General features: G+C 39.4%; 1 protein-coding gene across 5 annotated transcripts in view; it reads right to left on the reverse strand.

Annotated features, from left to right (window-relative positions):
* The window catches only part of CPNE4 (copine 4), a 243293-nt gene that overhangs the window by 215861 nt on the left and 14207 nt on the right, over positions 1-13225 (reverse strand). Inside the window, exon 2 of one of the 5 annotated variants that reach the window (XM_074840046.1) lies at positions 5910-5955. The exons of 2 other annotated variants lie outside the window; for them this stretch is intronic. In XM_074840046.1, the coding sequence (XP_074696147.1) occupies positions 5910-5928 (19 nt within the window). In that variant the 5' untranslated portion in view covers positions 5929-5955. Of the gene's footprint in view, positions 1-5909; positions 5956-10942; positions 11060-13225 lie in introns of those variants that run through there. 2 more of the 5 variants (XM_074840050.1, XM_074840049.1) reach the window with 2 other exon arrangements.

Below are 13225 nucleotides of genomic sequence, written 5' to 3' on the forward strand. Positions count from 1 at the left end.
TCCACCAAGACGAACTGCTGACATTACTGCCTGAAATAAATTCATGTGACTCATCAGTTTGCACAGGACATGTGAAAGGCTCTCCACATTCTGAAGAAATTAAGTGCTTAATTTAATCCATATGTCTTTCTTTGGGTTCTCTTAAATATTCATTTATCCATGAGAAGTGAAGTTTGCAGGTCTGAAGTTATATACAGACACAGAAGTGGAGAACAGAAGTCCCTTGCCATGCTTGTTTATTTTGCTGGACAACTCAACATCTACATAAAGTGAGAAAGGTGCGAAAGATACTAACTCTTTTTCCCCTCCCCTAACTCAAAGGAAAAAAAAAAAAAACACCATAAAAAAATAATCACCAACTCAGTCAAGCAATCACATTATATAAGAGCACAGGATCACCTAATGCTGGAATTGTCACAAGTTTCTGTAATGGCACCTGGCAGCTCAATCAGCTCTCGGTCCAGTTCACACACTTACCCACTGAGAAGCACTGAGTGATCAATCAGTCCCAGTGGGGCACATTTCAGATCTAACGGTGGTGATAGGAGCTATCTAAACCCTTCACAACCGCAGCATAGCTCAATAAATCATTTTAGTGTTAAGGTATTTGACAGTTTGGCTTCTTTACAAAAGTAAAAAGGAACAGCTCATCCAAATAGTTTCATCATGGAGGTTTGGCCCTGGCAACATCCTCCCCGTTAAAGAGCTGGCCAAGAGGACAGACATCTTACTCATTCACAAATACTCAGTGAGCTGTAATATTAGTTCTCAAAGATATGTTGCAGCATCCTTCAAAGAGACCATGACAAGAGGAGATTTAAAAGAAAACCATGATTTGTTTGTTAAATGCTGTGTTATTTTTTTTACCTTAATATTACATTTCACCCATTGCATTCATCAATCAACTTAGCAGGACACTGCCTGACATTTTAAAAAATGCAATCAATTATGAAAAGTCATGCTGTTTGAGAAAAATTTATCCTACTGAAAATATGAATTTGGTGACTGTCTCCAAGCTTTTAAGCTAATCTTATTATCCACATAATAATGTCCAGGGGCATAATAGTCTCCAGAGGCACCAGACCATTGTGTTAGTCACAGTGGAGTAAGTCTGTGGAAAAGAAATAATTGCCTTGACCTTATCTAAAGTTTTTTGATGGAAACATCTGAAATCCAGCTTTCCAGCCACGGGTGTTTGTTCAATACCTTCCTTTTACAGTGACTGAAGGACAAGCGGAATTCTGGCCTCTGCTCTCAATTCCACTCCCACCAAAACTGCTAACCCACAGAGCTTACTTAGACTACCACAGGCCAGTCTTCTCATATGCAAATCAAATTAAGCATATTCTTGGATGACTTGGATCCCCTTCCTAACAGCTGTGAGGGACTCTCCAATTCTAATTAGTTCTCCCAGGGGCTGCATTGACCGAAATGAAGAGCAAATCCCAAGCAAAGCCATGGAGAGAGAAGCAGAAAGGACAGATACCATTATTGGGAAGAGAATACTCGTTCTTGGGAATGGAAATACCCTTTTCCTTTTGAAACCTTGGTGTAGTTATCAATTCACACTTAAGAGAAGATTATTTCTTTTTTAATTGTGTACAAAGAGCAGACTGTGAAGTGAAAGAAATTATCACTAAAAGTGTAGCCCTGCATCCACATGCATCCATACTTATTGTATCTTATTTCATAAGATCAGCTGTTTTATATGTGAAAGTGTTAGCAGCTCCTTTCACCTGAAGTGAAAGGAGCCTCATCAGCACAACTGTGGCCAGGTTTAAACCTTTATGCAAACAAGTCTTGCTCAGAAGAATCTAATTCCAATCACTTTATTGCTCACCTAAGGCATTTATTGCACTTGATAGGCTGTGAAGAAGGGCAGAAAGATTGATCCCAAGATTATAGGATTGGAACTAATGGGAATTGTTATAAAATTTTAATATATGCCATCTTCCCGACCAAAGGAGACTCCAGGGGGAACTGACCTTTGAGTGCAGAAACCTTAATAACATGTCAACAGTGGGGTTACATTTTCAATACAAAAATGAATGAAAAAATTAAGGAGACTGCACTATATACTGTATAGAAATAACTCTCAAATGAGAGGTTTCTGCTAGACTTAAGTGAATTTATGGGTTATATAAAAGACTGAAAAAACATAGGGCCAAAAAAATGCTGATATAGTTGCCATTGATTTCAAGCAAATCTGTGCCAAACAACAGAACTCTTTTCCTAGCTGATGCGTCATCTCATTTTAACTTCTGATTATACACCCACAGTATCGACACTCTTTTTAGCAGCACAGTCCTCCTTTAATTTGTACCTTCCCATTCACAATCACTACTGGGGAGGGGGAAGTAACCACCTGCTCTAAATAAGCATTATATTCTTCACAAAATAGAGCTTCATGGAAAACAAAAGTACTTGAAATTAAATTTACCAAATAGTTTTCGCCAGAGAAAAAAAGGTGGAGAGTCAGAGTAACTTAAAATTTCAAGGGATCTCTGGAGGTCATCTGGTCAAACCCAAAGGAGGGAATATTTTACAAGTCTAAAAGCCTAATTTTAAAATTTCAGAACCATTTTGCAGGTGAAGCAGTCTGTGATTGATGACATGTTTGTTTCCCAGATTTGCCTTTAAAAACTTGTATGGGAAGTTGGTACTTCTGATCCTGCCCTATTTTATCCCAATTGCTCTGTTCAAGAAACATTCAGCAGTGTTATTCATCATTTCCCACCATCTCTTGATTATGTGGCTCTACCCAAACTTATATCCCTAATGGCTTTAATTCTTTCCACAACAAATTTAAATTCTCTTATGCATCTGACAATACGAATGGTATTTTAAAAAAACCCAGAACCAATCATGTGCCATGATCCACAAAGACGTGCTTCAAAAAAATAATTCTTTGTCTTCAGAGGAACAGCATTCAAGAAATGGATAAGCTTCAGAAAGATCAATAGTTCCTTTCACATTAATAATATTTCTTATCTAGCTGCTATACAGAATCTGCTCCATAGCATTGTGCAGTACTCCCAATGGCTTTTATTAAAAATTCAGAGTATGGAAAGTTTATTGATTCTTTTTCTGGTATTTGAATTTGCTATGACTGTAAGTGTCTGGCATCCACCAAGGAGGAGCCAGTAACTGACCCGTGGTAATAAGTGAATTACACATGCCTTTATAAAGCATAGGCTGTCACCCATAACCACCATATATTTAAATTAATACTGACCTGGAAAATACTTAATGTATTAGACCTACTAATAACAATAACTGAAACAGCCCTTTACTACTGAGTCACATCGAGGCAACAGTACTGAAAAAAGTACTTTCACTTTACAGTCATGCTTAAAAACATTCTGTAAAAAGCATTGGAAAGAAAAGGCTTATACATAGCTTTGGGGCAAAGCCGTGTACTTCCATGTTCTTACCAGCTTCGCACTGGTTGTCACGTACAAGATGATGATGATGATCCTACACTAAGTCTGTATAGCAGATATATTTCTGTCTTCACAGGGTGTGATACCATTTGCTGAGGTTTCCTTGTTTACTTTCCAGATCAATTATTCAGCCACATGTGCCTGCACAGTATGAATTTTTAAAACACACAAGGCCTAATTATTGTCCTGGGTTAAATAACTAAAATAGGATTACCAGAATGTTTATCCAGGAATTTGCATTCAAGAAAGACTGCTGGAAAATAAGCAAAACCCAAATATTCTCCAAATAAAAACACCTTCAGGAAATGAGGATGGAATTGAGGAGCCTACATCCTTTCTGTTCTGCCAACTCTACCCTGCCAGACCTCAGGGTCACAGTGAAAATTGAAAAAACTGTGAAAAAGCCCTTGTCACACAATGGGCAGCAGGAAGATCAGTTCCCTGTCAGCTCTAAGGCACTCTAGAGAGGGATGTGATAATGTGCTGCTCATACTTAAATATGGGGGAATGCAAGAACTAGGGGTTACGCAGGCATAGATAGAAATACTAATATAGATGTCTTTATTCATGAAATTCTTCTAAAAAAGTTACTTTAACAGATCTATCTATCAAGATCACAGAGCTAAAACTGAAGTCTCCATAGCAGGTTAAAGTAGAGCTCTTCCATGTTTTATGTGTTCTTTGATGAGAGATTGCTAAATGGATTTTTGTATTCAGTTACTCAACACAATCTGATGGCATAATTAATTTCATTTGCTCATTCTGATCTGGGACTTCTGGAAGTTCTAGACTATTTTAAACCTTCCAGTGAGTTAGCACCAGTACAGTCCCCAAAAAGGATGGTAGTCTTTAAAACAAAGCAATCCTAAGAAGTCCATAGAATCAAGCTGCATGTTGCTTGAAATTGTTCACATGCTTCCTCCAAGTTGAACAAGAAATAACTTCTATAACGATATCACAATTACAGTTAAGCTGCTTTGCTCCTATACCTAGCTCTTACCTCCTCTATGGTCACAGCATAAGGTAACAACAATGCGCTGATCTAGATAGAACTTTGAGGCAATTAGCTTCAGATGACTGCTAATTTTTTTTTTTAAAAAATGAAGGCAACACTAAATACAGAGTTAGGGACAGCTCCACACCATTTTGGTGCCTAGCTTCTTACTGATTTCCACCAATACAGATACAGGAATCAGACAAGTATCTAATGCCATAGCTTCTCTCTTAGCATTAGCTTAGACCAGGAGAGGTTGCTCTGAATGATGGGTCAGTGGAACAGGACTTGGGAAAGTCAAATTCAAATTCCCAGTGCAACCTCCCAACAGAGCTTCAGCAAATCACCCTATCCTATTTGTAGTTTGTTTAATTTTTGTTGTTGTTTTGTTTTTTTAATCACCCTGATGATTAAAACCAGTGGTGAGGAATAAGACACGTCCTCCAAATGACATGCTGAAAAGATGGTTCTTAATTTTGGACCTTCCATTTTGGAGGCCACATATGAATTTACCACTTGAGCTCTCAGAAATGTAGTAGTTTCAACCCAATATTGTAACGCAGCAATAACTCTAGCCAAGTGAGCAATTCTCCAGTCAGTTTTCAGCACGTACCTATGAAAGGGATAACAAGCAGTGACTCAGGGACTTTATAGTATTTTGCAGTGTCTTTTTGTTGTGTGGTTTATATTTATGGATATCTTTTTTTAATCCTAGACATTCATTCTATATCTCATCTAGGAGTTTCAGCAAGTATTTTCTTCCATTCTTCACAGCACCAAGCAGACAACATGGCCCCTTTCCCTCCAAAAGTGTGCACAGCCTCTGTATTGCAGAGTCAATTGGGCTGAGAGTGCAGTCTCAAATAATCACAACAAATAAACTTCCCAGGATGACTTCTGCACAGCACTTCACCCTGTTCTACAGAGTAAAGCAGAACTGTAAAATCAGCCATATAAATCAAAACCTTGAAAACTGCATTACCTTAATACTTGAATTTGCCATGAAAAATTGCCAAAGCATATTTGCAGACTTAGTAATTCCTTTAAAAATTGGCTTCTCATTATCCACTTACTTAAATAGCAATTTTACCCTTTTCTGAACATAGATTACTGAATTAGAATAGGTTTAACATTTTCCTCTTTTTGCAACCAAGTTCCTTGAGACTCAAGAGACCAGACCATGCCTGATGGAACAGAGCAATTCAGTAACTTGATTAAAAGGACTGGGCTGCTCAACAAATAGGCCCAGCAAAGGTCCTGTGCTGAAGTTTTCATGCGCCAGCCTTTTAATTTCAGAAAGACATTCATTAAGGGCAATAAATTAACTAATCAAAAGGGCTTGCATGAGTGAGTTAGACGTGGCTGAACTTGAACTGAGAAAGCATGCACATAGACTGAATAGAAAGGATGATAACCATACACACCATCTCCTTTAAAAGGACACAAAAAAAGATAAAAGGATACAAAAGTACCTGCTGGGATACCCACCATACCAGCACTTCAGAGGTACACTGGCACCTATTGTGGAAAAAAATAGGGTAAAAACAATTTCTAGGAATTTCCCTCCACTGTACCACTTTTAAGTATTCACACCAGTATTTCCAGATCCCCATTTTCAAATCCCCCACTTCACATTTCCAACTTTTGTTCAAGATGCTCCGATAATAGGGCTGGAAAGTAAGCAATACACTGCCAGTGCCAAAAAAAGATCAATTCAGGCATGACCACATTGGGAACTCTATTACTGTGTGAATTAGACGCAATTCTCCCCATTGTTAATCTAGATGCAATGCAATTCAATAGTGTTAGGAACAGTGCATTAGTGACAACAGTTACTGTACCGGTCACATAATATTCTGTGATCATTATGTGACAACAGTTACTGTACCAGTCACATCATATTCTATGATCATTATCTAGATGTGCTCTGAACAAGAAGCAATGTGATACCAGCACTAGAGGCATTCAGAGCATGCCATTCAAATACTGCCCAGAGCTGAGAAGGTGGTGTTTGACATAAATGAGCATTCCATTCATGTGCCAATCTAACAGGGTCATCAAGGGCACCCACTGGTCTTTTGCACCCATTTCTTCTGCCAAACAAGGGAAATGGCAGACTTTCTGGGACATAGGCCAAAGCAAGACCCAGGGAGGAAGGGAGATAGAAACAATTCAGAGGAAACACGAGCATTTTTCAGGTTCGGGGGAGGTTTTTTTAATTTGGTTGGTTTGGTATTTTTAAATAAATAACAAATCCAACACTTTCCTGGCATCCAAGAGCAAGTTACTTTGCTTCATTCAGGTATTACTGAATCGCAGGTTCTTCACACGCCACACCTAGCAGCAACCTCACCGTATGCCACCAGCCACAGCGCAGACATCCCTCGGTGCAAAGCTGCAGGGGCAGGCGCACGTGCCCTGCGCTGCCTGCTGACAGCTAACCTACAACCTCCCTTCTGCAGCCTGATATGCAAACGCACAAGGAGCTCCCATCACCGGCAAATTCACTCCAGTGCACAACACTGATAAGCCTTCATAGAAGCACCAGTGACCTGAAGCAGAGCTCTACCTCATCATTCAAACTTCATCTTGCATCTATTCTGTCTTTTAGAATTAGACCTTTTAACAGCTCTCCCACCTCCTTTTCCGATTCACGAGCAGCATCTGACAGGGCTACAATACTCACCGAGACTGGTAAAATATAATCTCACAAAGAAAAAACAGCCCTTCTTAAAACTGCTTTTTCTTCTTAAAACACCCACCAGTCATGACATTTTTTCGGCTACTACAGTCTGCATGCTGTTTGTATTTTACTTACATCCATTAACATATGGAGAATTAAATGATATACAGGAGAGGCTGGGAAAAACATTCTTTGGACTCCATGCACTTCAAAATAGCCTTTTCTTACAGATGACAGATTCAGGTCAGAGAAAGTCTAAAATGGGACACTACTGCAACGTATAACACAGTGAACAAGTAGTTAGTGCCCTTCCCCCCGACCCCAACACACCCTCAAAGAGACCTAACTTAAACACATTTGTTTTCGTGATGCTTTGGAAACCTTTGATGGCAACATACATCGAGATTTCTTTGGCACTTTTATCTTCCCCATAGCCCTGTGGGGCACAGTCCCATGACCAAAATGCTGACTCTGAGGTAGGCTCACTTGACTTTACTGTAATCAGCAAAGCACAAGGAGTGGAGAACAGAGTTGCAGAAACGCTTATGAAATAAAGAGCCGAGACAATAGGGAGGAAATACACATACATTCATATATTTATGTATATCCACAAATCTCTTGTCACTTTACAAACTAGTAGTCTTTAGGGGTGACCTGTTTTCACATTTTATTATCCAATTTACTGTAGGCACAGTAACAGAGTAGAAACTACAAATGCAGGCTCTCGGAACTATTTCTATGGTTGCCAGAGATGAGAAAATTAATCATTATAGAAGTCATTTTCTGGTTTCTTATATCATCATTGCTAAATCATCAGATCTCCCCTCGTCTAACACCTAAGCAGTGCAATGTACTGAGTTTCCTTCCTCAACTTCACTTGTCCCCAAGAGCTGCAAGAGTCTGTTTGATACTGTGGAAAATCAGTAGGCATATTAATTACACCAAACCCCAGATATGATTCAACTAGGTGAGTGCATTATAACAATTGCAGAATACAACATAAATAGACTGTCCAACCCCTGACCAAGACAGCAACTTGAAGTCCTGCAACCAGATTCTTAAGTGCAGAAAAGATCTCTGTGAACAAGAAGTTTATATTCTGCATCAGAAAGTGAATGTTTCACTTAAGTTTTAAAGCAAGCTTATGATTTATCACTAAGTGACAGGAAAACTTTTTAAAAAGACAGAAATTATGAATAAGACTTACAATGACAATGAATTCACTACATCCATAGTCAGTGCTTCCAAAGGTTAAATACTCTCATTATTAAAGCAAATACCTTACTGCAAGACTCTGGCTTATTGAGTATGCTCAGTTGTTCATAATTGGTTTATATTAGTCCAGTATTTACCTTTTTTTAATATAATATGAACTTGAAATTATTTTGCCAAGAGATCTGCTACTTCTTGCTGTAAATCAACTTTTTTATAACATGTCATGTATAGAAGTATGAAAATGTGAAAGAAAGAATTTATTGAAAAAACCTTCCAGACTGCTGCTACTTTAAAGTGTGCTTGCAGTACTTTATAAGGGGGAAGAAGGAGAACAACAACAGAAATTTACTTTTAGCTGGGAAAAGGTGGCTGCTAGAGTTCAATTTGAGTATTTTATAAAGAAAGATAGATGGCAAAATTGTCATGTGAGAAAACAACAAGTAGAAAATAAAATCCACGAAGATGATCAGGGACTGGAGCACCTCTCCTGTGAGGACAGGCTGAGAGAGTTGGGGTTGTTCAGACTGGAGAAGGGAAGGCTCCAGGGAGACCTTATAGAAGCCTTCCAGTACTTAAAGGGGGCTACAGAAAAGATGAGGAGGGGCTCTTTATCAAGGCATGTAGGGAAAGGATGAGGGGTAACAGTTTTAAACTAAAGAGGGTAGATTTAGATTAGATATAAGGAAGAAATTCTTTACTGTGAGGGTGGTGAGACACTGGAACAGGTTTCCCAGAGAAGCTGTGGCTGCCCCCTCCCTGGCAGTGTTCAAGGCCAGGTTGGACGGGGCTTTGAGCAACCTGGTCTAGTGGCAGGTGTCCCTGCCCATGGCAGGGGGGTTGGAGCTAGATGATCTTTAAGGTCCCTTCCAACCCAAACCATTCTGTGATACTATGATTCTATAAAATAAAATCTGCATTTTGAACTGTGAACTGCAGTTTGACTGCCAGAATGCCACCAGCAAGTATAATACACAGAGCAGAGAAAAATTAAAAAAAAAAAACCAACACCAGCAATTAGCATCTTCTCAAGCCAGGGTCCCAACATGGCTTGGCTGGGCTTGTTGGATGTTTACAGAGATAAATCTTTCTTACATAAATCTGATTGCTTGAAAATAGCTTTAAACTTGTTCAGCTGGACTCAGAATTACAGCAAGCTAATGCTGCATTATCTGATAAGGGTGGGTTCTTATTAAGCAGAGATTTTTAAAATAATCAAAGCTAGATGAGGTGGAAGAACCAACACTGTGCCTTTGTCTACACTCAAAAGAGTTTGCTGGGACACCAAAATGTAAGAACTCTTCTACCATGGTCATAACAGGCATAAACCAAACCTGCTAGTATAGTTTGGACCTCCGTGAGCACTTTTACACACTTCAACCTCTTTAACCTGTATTGATGCAAGGTATATGCACTGGTGACAAGTCACAGGCTCTACAAAGATGTCTTCTGCAGGTAGCTCTGCTACCTGTTATTGTCCCTTGCCTATGGCTCTGATGGTAGAAAGTACTCTCTAACCTCCTTTCAGCAAAGTCAGTGGGCTAACTCAAACCCACTCCCACAAGCAAAGCAGGTTAAACTAGTCTCACAGATTTAGACTGAAGCAGACTAGAATATTCTTACACATCTATTCTGCTTGCAGAGCTGTAGAGAAACAATCTCTGACAACATGGCACTTACAAGTACCAGCAGGTGACATCAACTTCAAATAGATCAGCAAAATGAGTAACGGTTTGCAGCTAGAGATTTTTATTTCCAACATTCAGCTAAAGTAGTCTAAAGGAGATGCACAATAGTTGAGAGTTCAGAGATAAACATGGAGAGTTAGTACGGCTCACCTGACTCTCAGTAACTTGCAAGCCCTCCTTGACCCAGAGCTCAGAGCCTGGTGTTGGTTACTTGACTCCCCTTCCTAAGCTTGGAAATAGCTGATAGTACTTGGGTGGGGGCATGGGGAGGGGATTCACATGTACAGGTAAATATTAGCTTTACTGGACAACTGTAGCAACAAAAGCAATGTTACTATCTACTGATGCGCTACTGGTATTCCCCTACCCTCTTGCAATACTGAATAATTTAAAGTTAAATTAACAAAGGATGCTTGCACAAAATCCAAAATGGTATTTTTGGGTTTGTGTCTTTAAAACATTCTGGTAAAAAAATGTAAGGACATTTTACAGGAATACCCAACCTGTTAAAACCTTTCTATAATCTCACAAAAAATACACTAGAGGCTAAGGACAAAATGATCCCTGACTTCAGCGGCTGTGGTCCCATCCCTTAATGATAGCCCCCAAGTTTGATGTGCACCGGTTCTTTGTGCCACTTAATGACCTACCCCTTAACAGCTAGGTCTTAACCTTTAGGGTGTTGAACACCTGATAACACCCAAACTAGAATAAAGCTGAACTTCTGACAGTGAGTGGCAATGTATCAGGGCAAGGCTAGGAGACCACAGACCCTCTAAAACCATCACCCAACCCAGACCATGAGCTGAATCCCTCCAGTTTTCCCACCTCTAGGCAGGTCTCACCTGCATCATCCTCCCTCCTACCCCCCCAAGATTTGAGCTCATCAAGCTGCACAGTCCAGCAGCATCTTGTTTCTTACCTCCAACCCAAAGCAGCTTCTTGTCCTCTCAAACAGTAATCAAAGGGGATGCTAATTCTCAAACATCATCCACTGTTGCATTTAAAAATACCATACAGTATTTGAAGTAAAGAACAGGCTAACCGTGTATTGCAACATGATTTAAGTCTCTGTCTTCAACATTCTTCCACACATTCATTTGGCTGCCAGGCTGGAAAATGCCAAAGCTCTAAAGGTTATTAGACTATTGTTTATGACAATGGGAGTGTGAAAGTTTGCAGTCATGATAACATATTCAACTTAAAAGAGAAGAAAATTGAAGACATGATTAAAAAAATCCGTTACACACAAAAGCTCTGACTGTCCCTTTATGCAGCTGACAAAGGTGCTTTCTTCCCTTCTTCCCTACTTCTTCATAAAAAATATTTTTTTTAATCTCAACATATAATAAAGACTGAAACAGAAAAATTAATTTAATGGATTTTTCTATGTGCATTATGCAAAGCAATTTTTACTCTAGAAAGAGGTACTGCAGTTTACCTAAATTGACTCTTGAGGGTATTTTACTTAGAATGAATGTTTAATAGATGTTAGCTCAGTTGAAGAAGTAAATAGCTCATGGATGAGAAATAGCTCTAAATCTCTTCATAAATAGTAATTCTTCCACAAGTGCTTCTACATGGGCCAAAAGCATACCTGCACTACTGAAATATCACAAACGACTATTTCTGCCTGTCATTTAATTTGGCTTTCTGTTCTTTTTCTCCAGTATACACAAACGCTTTTTTAGGGGAAATGCATATAACCGTGTGCTGGACTGGAAGTACAAACATTCCTCTCCTGGTGCCTCACTGCCTCAAATCCCTAATATGATTGCAGATAAATCACATAACCCTGCTGTTCCTCAGTTCCCAGTCAGTAGAGCTGGAGTAGCATTACTTCCCCTCTTTACACAGGATTTGAAAAAGCACAGCAGCAATGTTTGTGACTCATTCACCATGGCACAGAGGAGAAACACTATTCAACATTTGTGAGAATTCATAGGCTGGTTAGACTGTGAATTCAGAGGCAGTTTTTCTTTTTAATCTTCCCTTCCTTTTCTTCCTGCTTCAGCCTTTCATATTGTCTTTTCCTTCCCAGGGGATTAAAACCTGCTCCAAAATATACACCTCACATAAAAGAGACCATGACAGGGAGTGAAGGCAGATCTGTCACCCTGCATTGCTGCCCAGCTGTCCCTCACACCTGAACCCTGCTTTCCTCAGAATACCTCAGTCTCTCCCTACAGGAACAAGAGCAGAAAAAGCCAAGAGTCACCACTTTCCCTGACAGCTAGTAATACCCTGTGCTATAGCAATACTGTTTGGAATTTCCAATCAAGCTGAATTGGATGGGGGAGAGCTACCAAAAATGTTTACTAGGAAAAAAAACCCAAAACCCCAGAGTTTCTGTCACACCAAGTTATCCATTATTTCCACTCACTTTCCTAAGTGCTTTCAACTAAAAATTGAATGATAATCTACAGCAAAGAGTTACTACCAGCCCCCTCTTTTGTTCAAAGAATATTGGCCCAGGATGAGAGATTCAAGTCCTTTCTCTAACCAAGAGGATTCAAAGGCTTTCCTCTTTCTTTCCAAACATGAGTGCTATTAATCTATCTTACAGATGCTGCCTTGGTGTCTCCCACAGACAGTGTGTCCCCACATGTAATATACTCCAATACATGAAACCAGGCTACGGCTGGAGGCTCTGCACCTCCTCTCCCTACCACAGCTGGCTGAGCGGGGAAGCCAGACAGCACTCTCATCGTCTGGCCCAGCTCCAGTACAAGCATTTTATAGAAAAAGGAAAGTTTAAATCTAACCACAGAAAGTGCTCTAACCATTGGCCTGTGCACCAAAGGACCGGCAATTCTCACAGTTGATTTTTTTCAGAGACATCTATGTGTTCTGCTGCTACAAAAACTACTTCAGATGAAAACAAAATTTTGTTTTCAGTGAAGGAATCTTTCATTTGATCTTCCCAAGTCTTCAAGAAATTCTTTCATTTTTCTTTCAAAATGAAAAACAAGTTAGATGAAGATTTCTATCAGAACAAACCAAACAAGCATTTGCAGTGACTTGCTTCAGTGGCCGAACAAATAAATAAAATACTTTATTCACCCAACCCTGCAAGCAAGGACAATTATTTCCTGACATGTGAAAGCCAGAAGGCAAATCTGCTTCCATCCAGGTGAACGGATTAGAAGTATAATTCTAGAATTAGAAAAATAAGAGTTATTATATAACTCTGAAGTAATTAGAA

The sequence above is a fragment of the Strix aluco genome, chromosome 1 (assembly GCF_031877795.1).
Source record: "Strix aluco isolate bStrAlu1 chromosome 1, bStrAlu1.hap1, whole genome shotgun sequence".
Lineage (NCBI taxonomy): Eukaryota > Metazoa > Chordata > Aves > Strigiformes > Strigidae > Strix > Strix aluco.